At 44.1% G+C, this 22,013-nt stretch overlaps 1 protein-coding gene across 27 annotated transcripts in view; it reads left to right on the top strand.

Annotated features, from left to right (window-relative positions):
• LOC100690062 (CLIP-associating protein 1-A) overlaps positions 1-22,013 on the top strand; it is a 52,189-nt gene that overhangs the window by 16,889 nt on the left and 13,287 nt on the right. For 5 of the 27 annotated variants that reach the window (XM_019351537.2, XM_019351544.2, XM_019351545.2 and 2 more), the window contains 21 exons: positions 8,971-9,111; positions 9,249-9,325; positions 9,432-9,524; positions 9,616-9,761; positions 9,899-10,034; positions 10,382-10,452; positions 11,227-11,286; positions 12,591-12,668; positions 12,789-12,956; positions 14,133-14,179; positions 14,448-14,651; positions 15,279-15,305; positions 17,402-17,497; positions 17,727-17,921; positions 18,330-18,434; positions 18,655-18,711; positions 19,962-20,059; positions 20,186-20,215; positions 20,543-20,790; positions 21,560-21,623; positions 21,891-21,893. In XM_019351537.2, the coding sequence (XP_019207082.1) occupies positions 8,971-9,111; positions 9,249-9,325; positions 9,432-9,524; positions 9,616-9,761; positions 9,899-10,034; positions 10,382-10,452; positions 11,227-11,286; positions 12,591-12,668; positions 12,789-12,956; positions 14,133-14,179; positions 14,448-14,651; positions 15,279-15,305; positions 17,402-17,497; positions 17,727-17,921; positions 18,330-18,434; positions 18,655-18,711; positions 19,962-20,059; positions 20,186-20,215; positions 20,543-20,790; positions 21,560-21,623; positions 21,891-21,893 (2,144 nt within the window). Of the gene's footprint in view, positions 1-5,248; positions 5,870-8,970; positions 9,112-9,248; positions 9,326-9,431; positions 9,525-9,615; positions 9,762-9,898; positions 10,035-10,381; positions 10,453-11,226; positions 11,287-12,590; positions 12,669-12,788; positions 12,957-14,132; positions 14,180-14,447; positions 14,652-15,278; positions 15,306-17,401; positions 17,498-17,726; positions 17,922-18,329; positions 18,435-18,654; positions 18,712-19,961; positions 20,060-20,185; positions 20,216-20,542; positions 20,791-21,559; positions 21,624-21,890; positions 21,894-22,013 lie in introns of those variants that run through there. The other 22 variants (XM_019351539.2, XM_019351553.2, XM_019351541.2 and 19 more) reach the window with 18 other exon arrangements.

Raw genomic sequence — 22,013 nt, 5'->3', positions numbered from 1 at the left:
ACCAGATCTAGTTGCTTCTCTGATCACTTTGCTCTCCTGTACATTAGAGCTGTTGTAAGTCAGAGACGGAGCTCGAGGCAAGTCCATTTAAGCCCTTATGAGTGAATAATTGATTTACTGCTGTATTCTCAAAGCAGCCATAACACAGTGAAGGGATGCTAACATTGATCCTGAGCATGTGATCTCATTACATAGTTTTACCGAAGCCCCGCAGCTCACACAGTGCACATAAATAACCTTCTGCAGGTCAGATTGTCATATCTGCGGTCGGGACGAAAGCTTTCATTTTCCTGCTCTGGGATTTTTTTTGGTTTCATGTGTTATCTCTGACCTCGCTGCGTGACGCATGGCGCCTCGGGAGGTCCCGCAGGTGGGAGGTGCTGACAGACGAGGCCAGGTACAGGCTGCCAGCAGGACTTGGGTTGCACAGTTGGAAAGCTCGTGAATAATGAAGGCCGTGCAGAGGCAGAAAGGACACGGCGCAGCGCAGAGACTCCCCCGGCTGTTTGGAAAACAGAATAATAAAAGAACAAAGACAGAGGACTCACAGCCTCTAACTCGCTGCTGGGTGCTGTAATACTGACCTGATCGGTTAAGATCGGTTGTTATTTTAAAGGTTTGGGCCTTGACCTCTGACACCACAAACAGTCAGAGGTGCAGGGATGCAGTTTTTCCAGACTTTAAAATTATCTGACTGGAGCTGTGAGGGTTTGTCCTACGACACAACAGGAACCGTCCTCTCCACAGAGACAGAAGGACACCAGACAGGAAATGTTCACTCCCAACAGGAATCAAGACTGGCTGACCCTCAAAACCCGACACACAAACATCTACATAGCTGCGCATGTTCAGACCTTTCATAATAAAGAGGTGTCCAAGTGTAACATTTGAATTCAGTTTGTTTAGTTAGAATCTGTTTGTTGCACACCCGTCTGAAAATGTGACTGAGTTCCTGCTAAAACAGGAGTCTAAACACGTTTATCAGTGAAGCGTGATATGTAAAAAGGATGGGGACAGTAACTCAAAGCAGTTTAATCCCAAGAAACAGGAGAGAATGGAGGTAAAGAAACAGCCACTTCTAACTTTGTGCTTCAGTGAACATGAATTAATCTGTTTGCAGATGATTGTGAGCTGGAAAAACCGAGCTTTGCTTAAGAAGCGCAGCATGAACCTAACGCTGCAGACACTGCTGATGTCTGACAGCATGCAGGGGGCCTTTCAGGACTAGTTTAAAAATTTGATGATGTTTTAGTTCGTATTTATGCAAAAATATTAAAAATTGTTCACGAGCTTTTCCCAGCACTTCTTATCTCAGTTTGAGAGAGTTAAAATGAAGACGGCAGAGGCCTCTTAGCAAAAATATTCAACCTTTCCCTCTTCGGCCTCTCAGATGTACAGATCTGCTGCTTTTCTTTGTGTTCTCAAGGTGAGACATGTTTTCTGACACGCTGTAACTCCACAGTGTGTTCTTGGCTGTAATCTGATGAGAAAGCGTGACCGAAGCCTGAGATTTCTGTGGGAACGCTCCTCCCACTGTGGTTGCAGGTGAAAGATAGGGAGGTGTTTCCCACCTCACCGTCGCATGTTGAAGTGTTACCTTAAGCCTGTGGCTGCCTGATCATGTAATTGTTGTTTTGGTTTTTTTTATGCTGGAGCCTCCAAGAGGGGGGCGGGGGGTCAAAAAGGCTGATTTGATCCGTGCAGGAAGGGATAACCTGCTGTGAGTCTGTTCTCCCACGCTCCCCGGTCTCAGGTTTCTTCCCAGGTCTGTGATGTAACACCTCCCTTCGTAAACGCTTCACCTCCTCCCCGGTCATTTTGTGCATTTGCATCAGGGCAATTAGCTGTCAGACCCCATCAGTGTCCGAGCTCCCCGAAGACTTTGAGACGCTGCCAGGAGGGAAACTTGTGACCTGGCATGGCGAGGAGGTGCATAGTTAGTCACAGTCGCTTTGTTAGATTTGTTCGATTATGATTATTAGTCGTAAGTGTGAGTCTGTCAGATGGGAGCAGTTGTTTATATCTCTGTGGTAAAGCTGTAAAAGTAACAGCGAACTTCACATATTTAACAACTGAGCTTATATCAATGAAATTATCACACAGACTGTAAAAGTTTAGATGTTCAGCAGGGCTGCAGGTAATCTTTTTTTCATGTAATCTCCCAAAACTGAAACTGTTAGTACAAAACCCAAGAAAAATGGAGATTTGAGGGGGGTTGTTTTGTTTTTAGCAAAGTAAAGCCATTAAAATGTGAGGTTTGGCTCCCAAATGGTCCAAACTATGGATCATTTAGCCAACTGACACCAGTGAAATTGTAAAATATTTTAAATTTTTTGTATTTAAAATGTTCCAGAAAGCAACAACATGCTCCAGAGATCCAGTTCAGGGACTGTCAGCTGACTGACTGTGTCAGTTAAAGATGTCACTCGCCCTAATAATACACACTTTAAGCCTTGATACACCTGAACAGGTGAATTAGGAAGAAATTCACCTCCTTTGCGATTGTTATGAAGGCTGAAATTTAACAGTTTAACATGGGAGTCTATGGGGCTGACTCACTGTTGGAAATGAAAAACGTGGCTCTAAGTTGTAGTCTTAGCTTTCACTTCAGAAATGTTGTTGGTTCTAAGAAAGCAGCTCCAGCTCTGTTTAAAGCTTAAAAGATACAGATACACATATTTCATATTCCAGCATATAACCTCCTAAGACCTGAACTCTTTCATGGCATGCATTTGCTATTTGGGCTGATTGGAACCTGATAAATGTAAAAACAAAGAATTACGTGATTTTTTTTTTTCTTTTTACCTGATTTTTGTTTCTGAGAAAAATGAGATTCACATATGAGGACATTCACATTAAATTTCGAACCGTGGCAGTATAATGTCCTCGTAAGTGGATATCAGGCCCTTGTAGAGCACAATTTAGTATTTTGGTCTAGACAACCCAAAATGTGATGTCCACATATGTGGACGCTTATTGTTTTGCATCACTGTGAAAAAGCGTGAAGGGACAGATTTACATGAATGAAGACTTGTTGAGGCAGTTCATTTATTTATAGGCCGCTGAGATTTTTAGATATTTCAAAAATGAAGCAAAAACAAGACAGAACAGTGCGAGAAGAAGATAGAGTAAGAAATGCAGGAAATGATTCTTTAAACTGTTTTAAATATTTGAAGAACTGATATTTTGTTATTTTTATTCTTGACCTTCTGCCTGTCCGCGCTGTCTTCCTGTTTCCGTGCCCGTGTACTAGAAGAACGAGGATGTGAAAGGAAATGTATTATGGCTCTAACTGTCAGCATAAAGACATAAAGTGTGGTAACTGTGCCATCTTGTGGAAGCAGAGCAGCTTTCTGACATGTAATGTGCATGAGTATCTCCTTTGATCGGAAACTGTTTAAACCAGACTGAGCAGTTTCTGCTGTCTGACCTTCAAGGTTATGCTGATGAATATAAATGAAGCTGACAGTGACAGCAGGGGGAGTGTTTCTGTGTTTTCTCCTGAGGGGTTAAAGGTAGAGGTGCTCTGCTTGCATTCAGAGGGTGCATTTAACAGTCAACTGAAGTCACTCTGAGACACTCTCAGTCTCTTTAAAACGACGTGTTAAATTTGATTATCAGTCCTAAACCTCTGAATCTTTGATCAGCATAGCAGTTAAAACAGTTGGTGTTTATTTATTGATTGCTGTTGTCTCTGGGAGGAAAACCCATGAGCCAATCAGAGCTTGGCTTATAGGTTTGTAAAAGAGACATCTTCTTTCATCTACTTTCTAAAAGAAAATGAACCTTGTGCTGAGCCTGGGTAATGTAGGGTTTTAAGCGCCGTGTTTGTAGTTTGTAGTGCCATGGTCGTTGTTTGTAGCACTGTGTTGTTGTCTGTTTTGTGATGGAGAAAGAGGTATTGTTGAAATTTAAATGATTCAAAGCCAACAGCGTGCACTCCAGTGTTGATGAAGCTATGAGTTGATTGAATGCTGATTGGCTGAAAAGTTGAACTGAAGAAGAAATGGAGGGATGGCCATATAATGGAGACTTTAATTGGCAGTTTCTGCTCACCTTTGTCGTCTTTGCACATGTGAGCCATGTGGCTGGCTTGGATGTTGTTCAAGCCTGTCATGCTACCTGTGTAAAGTGGTGGACGAAGCAGTGGCAGGTCTGGAGGCACGAGGGGGCGGTCAGGTCAGTCAGTATTGGTCTATGTATGATACGTTAGCTCAGAGATGAAGACCGCAGCAGGTCAGACATGATTATGAACGATTGTGATGCTTTGATTGTGTTACAGTGCAATCAGGGCTCAAAGCATAATCCATGCAGACCAACAGTGTTGTTTGGTGACTTAAAGAAAAACCAAGTCTTACATCACTGTGATGGTGCTGGGTTAACCGGGTCCTTCTCACAGCTTCAGATCCCACTGAGAGCAATTCGGAAGCAAACGCTGTATTTTTCATGGTGTCTTTTATTTTGAAAAAAGACCAGATGCTTTATGCCGTTCCTCTGTCTGACTTCCTGCCCTCCTCAGCAGCTCTCTGTGACAAACGGTCACAACAGAGAGCTGTGGAATCACGAGAGCTGTCATGAGTGGACAGAATCAGCTCTGTCAGTCACATCTGAGCAGGAATGTGAGGAGGATTTTCCCTTCTTGCCAAATGCTGGAACAAAATAGCACAACAAAACCTAAAAGAGGAATATGATATCACACAAATTTGTGAAGTGAAACAAAACGGGCCTTTCAACAACAACATGTGAAGAATTTCTCTTTTTATTATTATTTCATAATAAGAACCTGATGGTTTATCATTATTTCTATGCGCAGTTAATTTTAGGTCCACCTTTAATGCGACTTCATCCAAATTCATTTCACACTGATGGCCAAGTTCTAATCGCACATAAGTTTATTTGCTCCTCCTTCAGGCCTTCAATCACACTTTCTCAGATTAATCTGATCCTCATATTTCACTTTATGTCACAAGATTTTGTGTCAAAAATGCTCATCATTTATTCTTTAAAGGGTATAGTGTGGAATTTAAAAAGTAAAGCTATGTTGGACTACAGTTACAGTACTCAGCTCCTGTCAGAACACTAATATAATAATAACACAATTATAATATTAATAAATCTGTATAACCTACAAACAGCGTTGAGTCTCATTCAGATCAGATGACATACGATAGAAACTGTTATTTTACACACAGACTCTGTGACATCACTCAGCCTCCCCCTGCTCCACCTCAGTGCTAACGGTGAAGTTTCTCACACGTGTGGAGCTGCAGTGACCTTGCTGAGATAAAGCTGCTGCTGCTGCTGTGGGCTGACGGAGGAACCTTGGTGGAGGTTCCACGCCTGACGTTAACGCCGACAGGGGACCGGCTTCCTATAGAGACCGACCCTCCGACTCTCCCTCCCTCCTCCCTCTTTCCTGAGTCATCACGGCTCCGTAGCTTTCCCTCATCTCTAGCGCCGCCCACCAGCACCGCCTCCTCTCCAGAAACCGCAGGGGTTTGTCCCCTAAGCGACCCCTCCCATCTCCTCCCCTCCTCCTCCCATTGGTCTGCTCCTCCCCTCCCCTCCTCCCCTCCCGCCTCCATCACTCCTCTGTGTCCCCTCTCTTCCTCTTCCTCCATCCTCTGTCCTCACTGCGAGCGTGTTTGGATTAGAGAACGAAGACGCAGAGGAAGAGCGTTTGGAAGCACATGCTCCCTGACAGGAGAGAGGGGGGAGGCTCGGCTTCTCCCTCCCCTCTTTTCTCTCCACAGCTGGAGGAAAAGATGTGAGGAGCACAGAGGAGCGGAGGACCACCTGACTGTCTGTCTGTCTGCCCGTCTGTCTGCCGGCATGCTGAGGAAACTGGTCTGCAGGCGGATCTGCTCCTGTAAGCTCCTCTTCCTCTGGACTAAATCAAATATTGATATCGATTCGCGGCCGTGATCGGTGATGAAGGTGCGGTGCGGGTACAGCTGTGAATCCAGGGGGAACGCGTGTGCCTGGTCTCGATCGTAAACACAGCAGGATTTTGTCCTTCCTGGCCTGCTCTCTGCCGGATCGTTGTGTGGACAATGCATAGGAAGTGATGTGTGTTAGGGTTCAGGTCAGGAAGCTGCAGGAGCAAGTGTGATGAGTAAACACTGAAACTTTTAATCTACTTGTGTGTGATCAGAGTGGAAGGACGAGCTGATAAAAACTCAGCTGCGAAGGTTAAATCTGATGTGAAAGGCTTCATTCTGTCGCCCGTCCTCCTCTGATTCTGTAAATTATGTCTGTGGTGCACTTTGAGGGCTGTTGTCACCTCGTTTTCTTTGGCATTTTTAAGAATCCTCACACAAGTACAGATCATTAACCTCTGAAATCCACCGAGGGCCTGTTTACTCTTATGTTTATGGTCACGTCTGTTCCTTTACTTAACAGGCATACCCACAGGCAGAGGTTAGAACCGAAGAATTATAAGGCTTGATTCAAAGCTGTGCTTCTTTAGCGTGTGGCTAAAATGTAACCTCAGTGGTTCACTGTTAGCCAGGTGGATGTTTGGACCAATGCACTGAAATTGTCGTCTTTTCTGTACCGTTTGGTAACAATCTTTTATTTTCATGTCTGAGCAGGAAATATTCTGCCTCAGACATTCTCACTGCTGGAAATCGTCTGTGTGTTTTAGGAGCCTGTGCCCGTGTTGAGTTTGAATGGACGGGTACTTTTACAGTCATCTTCTACTCAGTCCAAGCACTTATAGTACTTCCTTACAATAAGCCTCATTCACCCACACGCTCATACAAGTGCTTTCTTTATTCTGTACCTAAGCCCTTTTAACCTCACACTCGATTCATTATCTTTGCTGACATATGTCGGCATATGTCTCCTCCAGAGTTTCGATTAACAGACGACCCTCTCTGAGTCAAAGCCGCGATGTTTAAAGTCAAAGGAAAAGACTCCTGTAATTAGGAGCAAGCAGGTTAAAGACCGGCTAATGTCCGACCTGCAGCTGGATGCTGGAACGTATGAAAACAGATTGTTGATCAGAAAGTAGCTTTGCCGACGCAGGCTTTTCTTTTTTCCTTATGAAACATCACCCGAGGCTTTTACAAGGCTTTTTAACAGTAAGACATCACACTGGTGATGATGATACCCCTTTCAGAGAAGCCGTGATAAGATTAAATTCATCGATCGACAGAAAGCAAAGCGCCGTCCAAACATCTTCTTATGTCACGCTGTTAGTAGCTGTAGTTTCAGAGCTGCTGGGGGTGGATTTTCATCTGTTGCTAACGTGTTTGTCACTGTCGCGCTATGTTTGTGTTAGCGTGCTGAACTTGAGGTGACAGGTGAGGCTGTGTTTTTCCCTCACACACACTCACAGTGTGTTATGCTGTGAGGAAGACCTCCAACCTGATGTCACATGACTGATGTGTTGGCTCAGCTCCCTGCTGCTCTGTGTGTGTTTGTGTGTGCATGTGTGTGTTGAAACTCTAAATAATGAAAAAGGATTGATTGCTAGCCTGGCAGATTCCTGTGCTGAGGGGGGCTCACGTGGCGCTCTGGCGTCCACCGCAGGAGACATCTGCACAGGGCTGGGCCTCTTTCAGCTGCTTCTTGTTGCTGTATTTTGGTTCAATTACTGATCAGTTCAAATGTAATAGATTATATTTATAATGATTAGAGGTGAAACAGATGGTTTGCTGGATATTCTCCAGATCTGGCCCCTGAATTGTGAGGATTTGTTGCCTGTTTGTTTTACATGACAGGAAGAGAAGACAAAGACATCGCCATGTGCTCTGCTCATTTCCACATCCACAATCTTTACTCCCAGAAAACTGGTTTTAATTAGTAATTAGATTACATGTAAGTTTTATTTAAAAGTACAATGTAAAATATTTAATTTAGTGGAATCTGGTCAAATGAAATTTACTATTTAGCATATATTCAGTTTATACCAAACACATTTCCCTTAATGATTAATTTTGATAATTTTATATATTTCAGCTGCATTTTACTCTGAATGATTGTTTCCTGTTTCTAAAGGGCAAAAAATTATTTTATTAGTGTATTCATTTACTATGCTACCGTAGCTTTGCATGATTCACAATTCAAAATAATCCATACTTGTCTTATACTGGGCTGTCATGCTTAAGCTCCTCCTCTAACGTTTTGTACTTTCAAAACTGGGCCTTGTAAACAGCAGGTAGGTGTCTGTAGAATTAGGGATATATGCTTCTTTTTTGAGATCAGTCTCATGTTGTTGCTCAGTGGCATCTTACAGATCCGAGAGTAGAAAAAAACTGAGCACGTAAAGAACTTTGAGGCTCAGTGGGTTTATGTGTACATACACTGACATCATTAATTAAATATATATTTGGCATTATAGCAGTGTGTAACTAGCTGGATTAAAACATTTGTTTGTTAAAGATAAGTAATAAAAATACTCAGTATGACCCGTGTCCATTTATCATATCTATAATGATGTATGACAGCAACAAATATTCACATTGGAGAGTCTGAAACCAGCGGATTGTCTCATAAATGATCATTTATATGCCATAATGTGTCAGTATCAAGCAGGGGAGATAAGGGAAACCATCAGTGTGACTCTCTGATGAAGCAAAGCTTTTATTTGTTTATAATAATCATAAAATCTGAGAGTGTGGAGGATAAATGAAGTCAGTTTTCAGATGGTTGCCCTGAGGATGTGAGTCGGTCCTCCTATGGTCGCTCTGGCTGGGAACACAGGGCTAATTGTTGTCTTTATTGTCAGGGCATTGTGTCTCTGACCTGCTGCCCTCCTCGCCATCACCAGCTCGTTAACTCGGTGTTGCAGGAATGCGAGTTATGCCCTCTGCGTCAGCTGAAGTCCAATCGCAGAAATGTCAGAGTCCTCCTGCTGCGCCGCATCGTTTGGATCCTCGGCGGTGGCGTTTTTCTTTGTGAGAACTTTGTTGTTCAGTCACATGACTGTCCCTGTGTCCCCTCCCTTTTCTTCTTCCCCAACAGACAAGAACTTCGAGGACGATGACTCGGTGGACGGCGGCCGCTCCTCGTCCTCGTCCAAAGGAACCTCGCTGTCCGGGAGGAAGGCGGTGAGCATGGGTTCATTTCGACGCCCTGCCTCCGCCTCCAGCAGCAAGTCTGCAGGTCAGAACCACCGCATCTCCACCCAAATTTATTCATGAGGATGTAAATAAAAATAAGATGACAGTTTTTTATGTAAGAAGGGCAAAATCCAGGTGCGTTTTGTGGATCTGTAATTCTTTCTGCTGTGTTTTCTGCAGGGAGGGACGGGTCCAGTGCTGGAGCCGTGGATGAGGAGGACTTCATCCAGGCGTTTGAAGATGTTCCCACAGTGCAGGTTAGTACATATGTGACATGTACTTCAAACTGCTGACAGTCGCCATCTGCAGGGAGTAAGACTCCTGCTCGTGTGTGGACCTTCTCCTCTCTCTCTCCTCCGTCAGATCTACTCTAACAGGGAGGTGGAGGAAGCCATGACGAAGATTCGAGACGTGCTGTCGGACGACAAGCGGGACTGGGAGCTGAGAGTGGCAGCTGTAAGAACATGTCCTGACCTTGGCCCTCGCCTCAGTTTGAAATATCAGTGAAGGTGTGTGTGTACTGAACTTTTTTTTTGTGCTCCACCAGCTGAAGAAAGTGCGTTCGCTGCTCCTGGCCGGTGCACCAGAGTTCGACGGCTTCCTGCAGCAGCTGCGTCTCATGGAGGCGGCGTTCAAGCTGTCTGCCAAGGACCTGCGATCTCAGGTGGTGAGGGAGGCCTGCATCACTCTGGGGTAAGGCGCATGGCTCACTTGATTTGGACCTCACGAGATAAAAGAAAAGGAAAATAAAACCAGGCTGATTGTCTCCTCCTGCCTGTTATTAGTGCACAGCTGAAATGAATCCATCTGTCTTCCTCTCCCTCCATCAGACACCTGTCGTCAGTGCTCGGCAACCGGTTCGATCACGCAGCAGAGGCCATCATGCCAATACTCCTCAACCTGGTCCCTAACAGTGCCAAAGTCATGGCCACGTCCGGCATGGCCGCCATCCGCCTCATCCTCCGAGTACGTGCGATAAAGCAGAGGCTGCGAGCGGTTTCGATGCTGATCACTGACTATGACATTTAAGGAAGAAAAAGTTTAACTTTAAATCTGTTAAATCTTCGTCCATGCGGTCTGACTTAGCTGCTCTATCTGATCTGAACATGTTCTCCAGACATAACAATGTTAGTCTGATGTCATAACAGGATGGATTTCACAGAAAATTTGATCCTGCAAATCACATTTCATGTCCAGAAGAAAAGACTTGACTGTTGTCAGATGGAACAAATTTCTTTTTAAATAAATTCAAATGCAGGAGCTTATCTATCTGAAGTAAATTAAGAGAGTTCCTTCTGCCTTTTCCTCAACAGCACACACACTACCCACGCCTCATCCCCATCATCACCAGCAACTGTACCTCCAAATCTGTGGCTGTGCGAAGGTGAGACACACTCACATTTTCTCTTTGATCGTTTTTGTCTTTGTAATTGTTTCATAATATTTTAGTGGGATTTTATTTTTTTCCAGTTTCTCCTTTGAGTTCAGTTTGTTTTATTATAGTTTTTTATTATTATAATTATATGTTTATATTTATCATTAATTTATTATTGTTTATGGTATTTTTTATCATATTTATTTTTGATTCATGTTGTCTTTGTTTAATTTATTTTATTTGTATATGTAGTATTATGTTTTTAGTTTTTTCCTTTATTTTTGTGTTTTCTATATTTTATTTTTGTTTTCATACATATGTAATTTCTTTTTTAAGTATTTTTCCTTTTTTATTTTATAAGTAGTTATTTTTATACATGTCCGTATTATGTAAATTAAATTATTTTAATACTTATTTATTCTCTTAATTATAAACATGTTTTATTATTATTATTGTTTCCTCATTTCTTGTTTTAATTTCATCCCAGTATTTTCTTTTAATTAAGCTTTTTTTATCACATTTATATTCACGTGTTTATGTTATATTTTCATATATTTTATTAATATTTGTTTACATATTTAAATGTGAATTCATCAACTTTTTTCTTTTATTTCACTCTAATATTTTTAGCTTTATTTTATATACATTTCAATTTTATTTATATTTATTTGTTTTATAATATTTTTTTATGCATTTCTTTCTTGCTTCATTTTTACATTGATTTAGATTTTAATATTCATGATTATTTCAAAAATAATTTGATTGCTTTCTTCCTGTTTGCAGGCGCTGCTTCGAGTTCTTGGACCTGCTGCTGCAGGAATGGCAGACGAGCTGTCTGGAAAGGTGAGGAAAAATCAGTGGGTCAGCTGATGGCAGCGGTTCACAGTTTTAGTTGGATTAATGGTTAGTAGTATTTGAGGTGTGCCTTCAGCACTAATTGTGTGTAAACTGTGGAATACGCAGAGAGCCATGCAGTAAACACAAAACAATAGCAGCGACAGTGATTTGTGGGACACTCGGAGCGCTACATGCTACCTTGTGAGGAAATGCGACACCGCCCGGGTCAAGGTCTGTCTCAGCGGTTTCCATGGCAATGCCGGGGGATCTCTGTCTGCCACCAAAAAGCTCTTTGTGTTTCCACCCGGCTGCTTCCTGCAGCCGCCGCCGCCAGGGAGAAACCCGAGCTGACCCCTCAGTGTCAGGGGAGCGCTCTGGTTCTCATCGATCACTCAGTCAGAGGCTGTCCGTGTGCGGATCTGAGTCATTGAGCTACAAATCAGTTTTACTAAGAGAAAGGACTAAAAATGTATTAATTTGAGAAAATTTGGTCTTTGATTTGACCCTCAGTGCCTTTCTTTAGGTTTTGTTATCAAACAAAAGTCACAAGCTGTGATCGCTTTAATTTTTCCATCAGATTTAAATCCACACTTTGTGCTTTATTTGGTAAAGTTCTCTAGGCAGCTGCCTCCTGTTGCACATTGAGCACAAACTGAGCAACATCCCTAAATATTGATTAATAGAGCTGTAAAAGACTAAAGTGCCAGCAGAGCTGATGGAGTGTAGACTGCACAGCAGATGGCAGTTTAAAGGTCACTGCTGCAGTTACTGCTGGGACGTGTGCAGGCTGTGACTCTTCCTGTCATTACAGCTGTGAGTTAGTGCTGCGTGCATGATGGTTGAGTTTGACCATGCTGAATGACAGAGGAGTAGTTTGGCCTGTTTTTTCTTCACTGGCTGTACTTAAGGTTAATGCCACTGAAACCTTGAGCCTCAGTGACCTCAGCGGGACGCAAAAGTGGCAGAAAAGCTAAAGCAGCTGTAACAGTCATTAAGCTGATAAAATAATAAATAATAAAATATCCTAGATCAAACTTTAAAGGTTTTAGGGTGGCAAAACCCTAAAGTTTTATAAACGTTTCATTTAGCTAACCATGTGTCCCTAAACCTGCTTATTTTCAGCCTGAAAGGCTTTGGGTATTGTCGACACCATGTATGTAAATATGTATAAAACACATCTTAACAACAAGGAACACTGAGGATGGAGAAAAGAAATCAGCACACAAATAAACACGCGCATGTTCAAGCATTGTTTGCCTCTCAATGAAAGCAGGTACACCAACAGTTTTCCTGTTCTCCTCCACCTGCAGGCACGGCACAGTTTTAATGGAGACTATAAAGAAAGGGATCCATGATGCAGACGCTGAGGCTCGCTCTGTGGCCAGAAAGTAAGTCTGAGCGCACTCGCACCTTAAACCTACAGAAACAAAGGAAAAGGACATAAAAGCAGAATGTTTATCAGCTCGTGCCCTGATGGAGGTTTGTGGCCCTCTGGCTTGATGTTGCAGGTGTTACTGGAGCTTCCACAGTCACTTCAGCCGGGAGGCGGAGCAGCTGTTCCAGGGCCTGGAGTCGTCCTATCAGAAAGCTCTGCAGGCTCACCTGAGGAGCGGAGACAGTCTGATGTCGCTCCCCGCCTCTGACCGCTCCTCCTCCTCTTCTCAGGAGAGCCTCAAGTAAGACTTCCTCTCCTCCTCCCCGATTAATCAGTTTATTGATTAAAGTCATAAAGGGAGAAAAGGTTTCAGTCTTTGTGGCCCTTCATCTAGTTGTTTGACTCACTCACATCTCTTTATCTTCTCACAAAGAGGAAAACACGAGGATGGAAGACTAGTTCTCACCCAATAACATATCTTTAATGTAGAAATAATGGAAACATCTAATCTATGTGTAGTTTTCTGCTCCTGGACTGATTATTGATCTGTTTGCTGTCATAGACTGAATAGAAATGACTGCATTAAGCTGTTTAAGCTTAAACTTGTCCTCATTCGCTCATTCGCTTCGAATGAATTTCTGCCTTTGCAGATCACTTTCTTGCTTCCCTCTCTTTCCTCTCTGTTACTTGACTCCTGTATCACTAACATATTCAAGGCCTCATTGATCTTTGTGCCGTCCACGTCTAATAAAAAGCTGCTGTGTTGATGTGTGTGCGCCGCGGATGAGCTGTTTGTCACAGATGGTCTTTTTTTTAAAAGATGTGATTTACAGCAGCAGAGAGTGTAACTAATGTAACTAAGCCGTCCTGCTGATGAGGTGGGATCATGATATTACAGTATGGTATTCTGTCACACATTTGAATACGTACAAAATGCAGTTTTTAAATGATGATTTCATTTATTAAAGTAAAATGTATCCAACCTACCTCGCCCTGTGTGAAAAAGTAATAAATTCATACACTGAAGAAGTGGCCGAGTCGAACTCTGGACTTAAATCCGATTGAAATGTTTTGGCCTTAAACGGGCTGTTGATGCGGGAAAACCCTCCAATGTGTCTGAATTAAAACAATTCTACAGAGAAGAGTGGGCCAAAATTCCTCCACAGCGATGTGAAAGACTCATTGTCAGTTATCACAAACACTTGTTTGCAGTTCTTGCTGCCAATGGTGGAACAACCAGTTATTAGTTTAAAAAAAAGAAATCAGGAAAAGAGTGAATACTTTTCCACAGCGCTGTAAATGCAGGTCAGTCAGTGTTTCAGTCTCATGTCAAAGGGTTTTTGTTTTGACACAAAGGAGCAGCACTGACAGATTTTTGGGGGAAGTCTTGAATGATTTTGTGACAGTTGATATCTCACACTTACCTTTTGTTTGCTGTTCTAAACAAGCTTCTCTCTTTCGCTTCCTTCCTCCACAGTCGACCTCTGTCTGCAAAAAGCACTGTTGGGAGCAGCTCAGCCCGATGTAAGGACTATTTGTTTGGCTCTTGTGTTCATTTAGAAAAACCTAAATCTGCATGCAGCAGATGATCTCCTGTCATGTTTTCTTTGAGCTTTAAGAGGAGCACGTATTTGTCTAGTGTGTGTTCCTCAATAAAACCTCTGTTATCACCTAAATGCAAGAAAATTTGATTTATTAAAGCAAAAAAGGCACCAGAGGTGATCTAATCTGATCTGTCTCTGATCAAGTTGATTTGCCGTTAAACAGTTTGACTTTATCTGTCCTTCTCCAGCCAAACCCACCCACACCTCCAGGACGCCGGCTGCCGCCTCCTCCCCCAGCTCACTCCAGCGCTCCCGCAGCGACGTGGACGTGAACGCCGCGGCCAGCGCCAGCGCCCGCACGAGGATGCCTGCCGTACCCTCCACTGTGCTGTCGTCGGCCTCGCCCTTCAGCTCTGCCTCGGCGCTGCCTCCTGGATCCTACGCTTCACTGGGTGAGACAGCCGCTCACGTTGCGGTGATCCTGCTCCACACTCTGCTGTTGCTTCTAGCTGCAAACTGGACCAGCAGCTCCACTTATAGCAATGTATTTAACCTAAAAGCACGACCACGAGCAAAGGCCAATTTATGCAAAATCACAGAGCACACTTTATAAAAACAAAAAACAAAAAGATGGCTCAAAAGTTCACGCAACAAAAACTAAAATAACAGTTTGTACTAAAGAAAATCACCATCTGCTGTTTGGTGCTAATGAAACCTGCACAAATACTTTGAATAATTGCATTTATTCACCTTCAGATTCTGCTGCTTTTTATATAATTTGATGTCTTTCCGGCAGCAGGTCTTATGATCAGGATCGAGATGCTATTTCTATTTTTTCATTATATAATTGTCATGTTGGCTGATAATACGATTACTGAATCAATCTCAAATAAATAAATTGGTGCGGGCCGTTCATGCATTTGTCTCAGGTTGATCTGATCTGATGATAAACTCACCATCCAAATCAAATTTGCTGTGTATGCCCCCCCTCCCACCACCACCCCTCCTCCACCCCTCTAAAGCCTAACCTGTTGACCCTAAACCCTGTTGTGTTTCTCCCGGCCTCGCTCGCCTGTCAGATGGCTCGTGGTCTGTTAACTCAGACGGTAAGCTGTGTGGGTGTGGTGGGTGTTTTACCTCCATCAGTTCTGTAGTGGTGGTCATCTGTAATGGAAATGTAAGTGCATGGACTGTCTGTGCATGGTTTACTCCAGCTTCTCACACACACACACACACCTGGAAAACTACCAACCTGTGTGGTTACAAAGACAAACATGATGACAGAGTTACAAAGAAACCTGTGAGCCTGAAGTTGTTTTATGATCACATGCAGTTTTTTCTTGCTTGAGAACAGACTCAGCTGATTGTGTAAATAACTGATTCTGCTCCTCAGCTGTAGTTTTGACATGTAGATAAATGTAAAGCATCAGAATGAAAAAATCTGCGTTTCCTGTCCCGAGAAGTGCAGTGTTAGTCCTCTATTAGTCGGCCTGCAAACAGCTCAGACTTCACTGACTCTGAAGTCCCACTCTGGCTGTCAGTACGTGGAGGCTTGAACTTCTCTCCGTGTGGTCAGTAAACAAAATACCTTCCTGTGCTGGTGTCCGAAGAGGTTTACATCCCTGCATGGTGGTGTCAGATCTGTCAGAAATAAGAGGAACAGCCTGTGATGTCGTGGCTGTTGTGGCTCCTTTAGCTCCTTTAGCTCAGCCACAGAGCAGACTGAAGTCACTTCTTTGTGTCTAGTTTGAAAACAAATAAACTAAAAACTCTTGACTGTAGCCATCGTTTGAGCTTTACGTGCAGTTGTGGCTCCTTTTACTGTTCACATTAACCTTTCAGCCTGTGAGTAACTGACTTACAGATATTTTCATGCTGCCTTTTTTTGGAAGACTTCACAAACGTGCGTCTCTGTGGCCTCGGCCATGGTTAAACTTCCACAGTCTCTGTGTGGACAGAAAGCGTACAGAGAGACGGGCGTAGTTACTAATGAAGAAAGCACTTCATCGCTGGTTGTGACGCAGATGCACACTGTGGCTGAAGGCTTCCCGGGCACAGGTTGTGATTGATGTATACTTGAAAAGACAACAGAAAAAACACACACAAAAGAGTCTCCTGATCCTCGCTGTGCCTCCAAAGCAGAAGCAGTGCCGACCCGCTGAGGGCACTGGTGGATGCTTTATCACCCCGTCTCTGTCACACAGGGTCTGACACTCGTCTGGCTGTAACACCTGCCCATCATTGAATATGGAGACCATGAAAAAACTGTCCTGCTTTCTGTTTTCTTCCACTTCTTGGCGTGTGCAGCTGTTATGACATGGCCTTCGTTGTTCTATGTCAGAGCTCAGTTTGTTTGTATCCACAGATTAGGGGAAAAAAAAGCTTTTTCTGCAGTGCATGAAGCAGCTGCTCAGACTTTCTAGTGATTCCTGGAAGCAGAGGACACAGTTGCATCTACAGACATGTTCAAAAGCAGGACTGCAGTCAGTCATGTGTCTCTGCTCGTATTTGATCAGGCAGACGAATCAAACAGAAGCAGCCTATAGACACACAGAGCTCCTAATGTAGGAGAGGAGGAGGTTATGGGGTGCTGAGTGGACCCAAATGTAGGACATGTGACCCAGATGGAGTTAGGCAGGACTCCCAACCAACGCCAGCTGTATTTACTATGTGTGTGTATACGTGTCTCTCCTTTACTGTGAACTGTATAACGTAATTGTTCCTGAGTCTTTGCACCAGTTCACTCACATTACAGCTCGTTAACCCGGAATGAAAGGTTGTTGGTGACGTGTTGAGACTTCCAAGCACGTCTGCATGAGGCACAGATTCCTCTCCGAGTCTGTAAATGTTGTGGCGTCTTTATATCTCCTCCATCTGTTTCTGTCTCCACATTTGAATCTGGCAGCTGAGACATTAAAGAAACAATTTGTTCTCAGTGACCAATAAACGCTTGTCATGTGACCCCCGCTACCCACAAAAACACCTTTAATGTCACCGTCCGCTGTCTTTATGGATTTAAAGCTCGTGTTTATGGATGACAGACTCTGTGTTTCACTGGTCTTCAGGATGATCTGTATGGTTTTCCTCCCTTCAGTCTCAGTCCCTCTGTTTCTGCATGAAGCACACATGTAGGAAGTGTCACAGCAGTCTTAAGACTTCAGTGTGTTTGAGCTTTTGTCTTCCTGCGTCTCTGCCTCTGCAGGTCGAGTGCGAACGAGGAGGACAAGCTCAGGAAACGGTCCGTCGGTGACAGACACCCGGGGCCGGAGTCGAGGGAAAGTCGTCTCTCAGTCCCAGCGTGAGTAACTCTGCTGCTTTTTTAGTGATATAGATAAAATTTAGATATCAGTCTGTTCAAATATATAGAGAAAATGTAAACATTTTTCTTAAATAACATTTCTGTGAGTAAAAATGGATTTGTAACAATTTGTCTTACTTTTCTAATCTTACCACTTATTTGGAAACCTAAACAAAGGTGTGACAGACATATAAACTGGTTCACTGAAATATGTCTTCCTATGCTTCAGCTGGGAGTCGGTCAGGCTCTCCCGGGCGGCTGCTGAGCTCCACCTATGGCCGGATCCCCAGGCCCACCATGGGCACCGGTGCCACCACCGCCGCCACGGGTAGCACCTCCACCAGCCTGACCGACAAGAGCAGACCTCGAGGTCACCGCAGCCAGGGCTGCAGCCGAGAGACAAGCCCCACCAGATCAGGCACGGGTATGGGAGGGAAGACAGACACATTTATAAATGAAAGCCTTTTTTTTAAAACAGGTTTTGGAGTGTTTGTGAAGGAGTTCAAGTTAAAAAGTGGAAAAAGAATTACTGAAAGTAAAAATCTGAGAACTTGGTATAAATATGATGCTGTCTGAAACAGTAAAGCCGGTCAGAATCGACAGATCGGACTCCTTGTGTGTGAGTCGACCTGCACGCTGGACTGGAGGCGACAGATCTTCCTGGTTCCTCTTCCTGGTGCTAACACCTGCTGCCTCCCCCCTCTCTGTCTCTGTCTCGCTCTCCTGCCTGACTCACTAACCGTCTCTGCTGGGCTTCAGGTGTGTCATGTCTGCCTAACCTCTCCTCCCTGCACCGCTCTCTGTCTGTCTGTCTGTGTGTCCGCCTCTGCAGCCCGGAGTCGCATCCCTCGACCAAGCATGAGTCAGGGCTGCAGCCGCGAAACCAGTCGCGAGAGCAGCCGCGACACCAGCCCGGCGCGGGGCTTCTCCCCCCTGGGTGAGTATGGTACCAAAGACTGAAGGCTGAGACGATCTCAGACGTCTGTCTGACTAAATCCTTACTTTTCCTGCTTTTTTATCTGCATGCTCTCTGTCTAATTGTCCAGGTTGTATCTGCTGGTAATCCTTTAAAGTGCAGTTAATTGTTGTCTTTTAAGTTCCTCTGTAAAATAACATCCTCACTCCTGGTCTCTTCTTAAATTTGCGTCCTCCTTCAGCGTCCCGCCGTCACTCCCGTTCCACCAGCGCCCTGTCCTCTGCAGAGTGCTACTCAGGTGACCAGTGGAGCAGATTTAAACAGATAACGAAAACAAAAGCGGCTCAAAGCTTCCTGCCTCACCCTGCATGGCCAAAGTCGACTCTGCCTCCTGTGGTCAGAGTGGGAAGTAATCAATAATCAGTCAGATGTTGGAAACCTTTACAGAGCAATCAGATGCAGCCTCCAGCCACAGATAAACCTTAAAGATGCTTAAGTGAAGTTTCCCACTCTGGTGCACGTAAAGCAGTACATCTCATTCACCTACAGGGGGCGGTACTAAACCCAGTCTGGCCTGGTCCTTACAGTCATAGCTGCCTTTGTCATGTTTATCGCTACCAGGGGTGTAACGGTTCTGAATCAGGGTGCAAACATCCGCAGTCTCCTGCCTCCACCCGGTAAATCTGTCAGATAAATATAAGCAGGTTCAGCTTTAAGGTGGAATACTCTGTGCCAGAGTACAACATACTCACAAAACAGTCAAGATTTTCTGACAAAGTTCCTCGTTTTTGTTTATTAAACTCATCATTATGAGTTGGGCTGTCAGTGGGCTGTTAGCCTGGTGAAAGCTAAAGATGCTTCAGGTAAAGAGAAAACTGGGAATACTTAATTCATTATCAGCTGATCATGTCTGTGATAAAAACAAATACTTGCCGGTATGTTTTGTAATTAACCTGACTATAGATCAGGCGAATCGTTACACCCCTCCTACCTGTTGCTATGAAACGGCTACAGGAAACAGGAGTTCACGCTTGTGAATATTGAAGATAAAGTTTTGCTTCTCCTTCAGTTTGGTGTTTTTTTTGCTGAGCATCATGAAGTTTATTTCTCTCATGCAGTTTATGGAGTTTGTTATTTTTACATTTTTTATCGAGCGCTGCTGGTTTTTACTTCTGGAGCTCTGCTTGTGTTTTGCATTTCTTTGTATTTGAGTTGATTAAACAGGCTGCTCGCTGCTCAGATCTGGACTTGTGTTATATTATATTACATTCAAACAGCCTCTCTTCTCATCACTGTGGGTTTGGTCTGGTTTAAAGCAGTTACTTAAAAATTTGCAACCTGCACAGGTTAATGACACACATTCTTCTCATGTAATTTTAGCTCATTAAATTGTCTGAATTCACAAAAACGGGACCAAGACTCACGTCACTGTTATTGATCGTCAGTTCTACATGAAGGAGATGTTTCTGTTTAATATTGAGGTGCGCCGGTGGATTTTAAATCCTCTGTAATCAAACTGCTTCTCCTCCTCTGACCTCCTCCCATCAGACCGGCTGTCCCATCAGGCTCGGATCTCTGCCTCAGTCAATGCCATGAGGATCCTCAACACGGGCACCGAGGTCGAGGCTGCGGTCGCCGATGCTCTGGTGAGAACAGAAAACTGTTTTTGCCTTAATGTGAATACAAGTTTGAATCAAAGATGTTGTCGCAGCTCTTTCAGCTCTGTGTTAATGCCCTCTCTGCTCTTTCTCTCTGGACTTTGTACATTTCAGCTCTTAGGAGACTCGAGGAGTAAGGTACAGGTAGATCTCACCTGTCACTGCATGCAGAGCATGAGCTGTGCACACTGACTTTCACGTTTTAAACATGGATGCAGTGATTTGCTTTATTTCAAGTTGTTTTAGCTTGGTAAAAGTTGCTTATCGCTCCATTAAAAGCAACATGTTGATATGGACTCACAAGAGAGAGGGAAAAAACACCAAAGTAACCTCATCCATCTCATGTGATGACACCAGAAGCATCCATGAGTCTGCCTGTGTAGCTGCATGCTACTTCTTCTGACAGCTGTACATTTACCCTGTGAAGTCTCGTCTTTACACTTAGCCTCTCTCATCTCCTCTCTGATGTAGCGGAGGCCAGTGAGGCGGCGGTTCGAGTCGCCGGGGATGTACTCAGACGACGACGCCAACAGCGACGCCTCCAGCGCCTGCTCTGAGCGCTCCTACAGCTCACGTAACGGCGGCGTGGCGCCGCACTACCTGCGCCAGACGGAGGACGTGGCGGAGGTGCTGAACCACTGTGCCAGCGCCAACTGGTCCGAGAGGAAGGAGGGACTGCTGGGACTGCAGAACCTGCTCAAGAGCCAGAGGATGCTCAGGTGGGTGTGCCAACGGTGGAAAACAGGTCTGAAAAGCTCCACCTCTGAAGGTTTGAGGACTTTTGCGGTGGAGCTTACATGTCTAGAAGTCACTGATTGGTTGAGGTAAAAGGGGCGGTGGATAAGGTTTAATCGTAAGGAAACATGCTGGGTTATGAGTTTAATGTCAGGAGTTTTGTTAAAGAAGGATTTAATAAAAGAAACCTTTTAACCTTGTAGTCTTTGTAGACTTCTAATCAACCTTGTACCTTGATGCTGACAGTCAGGAGAAAGGTTAAAGCAGAGAGATGTTAGTGGTCAGTCCAGGCTGAGATCCAGAGGCTGTGTTTTCAGCACACTCTTACTTCTGTTCAGATCTGTTTCAGCTACTGGAAATGCACTGTGTGCGGTTCAGGAGGTGCTCTCCAGCCACTCACTCTGTTGTAGCTATACACTGTATATAGTGATGGAGGTGTATTCTGAGTCTAAAAAGCCACACCCATCACTAGATACAAGTTTCTCATGACCCCTGGTCTTTTTTTATTTATGACCTTTATGACCAGCAGGGGGCGATTCCTCTGGTTTAAAAAAAAAAGCAAACAAAAAAGGATATGAGAAAATGAGTGTGCTTCTCACCTCACTATTTTCTCTTCCTCCCAAAGTCAAGTTTATCTAATGAAGCTACAGTAAAGTAAAGAACTGTAATTTCTCCTGTTTCTTTACTCTGTCTGCACATAAAAGCTGTCTGTTGTCAACAAGGACAACAAAATAACCGTGCCTGTTGTTTCAGTCGTGTGGAGCTGAAGAGGCTTTGTGAGATCTTCACCAGGATGTTTGCGGACCCTCACAGCAAGGTGAGACGGCAGCATGTTTCACACGCACTCTTATTAAAAGTGAAAGCCGACGTCAGAAAGCAGCAGTTCACACCTTCTGAGGAGAGAGCGGGGACAGTGAGAGCCGGAGGGGGTAAACTTGGGAGTTTGTTGTGACTGTGAAGCTGGGACATGAGCGTCGTGGCTGATTTCACTGCTCTCGTGTCGTCACTAACAGCAGGACAAACTAACAGTGTGTGTTTTCTTGTTGCATGCCTCCTCGCTGCTGCGGACTCTAACAAACACCAGAGAGTAAGTGTTTGCTCTCACTCACATGATAACTGTCTGCTGTCATATTTCACTGCGTGTGTACTCGTCTCAGACCAACATGTGCAGACAAACACTCAAACGTCTCCTCCTCATCATCACCCC

The sequence above is a fragment of the Oreochromis niloticus genome, linkage group LG23 (genome assembly GCF_001858045.2).
Source record: "Oreochromis niloticus isolate F11D_XX linkage group LG23, O_niloticus_UMD_NMBU, whole genome shotgun sequence".
NCBI lineage: Eukaryota > Metazoa > Chordata > Actinopteri > Cichliformes > Cichlidae > Oreochromis > Oreochromis niloticus.
The sequence above is the reverse complement of the archived record's forward strand: the minus strand, read 5'-3'. Positions and strand labels throughout refer to the sequence as shown.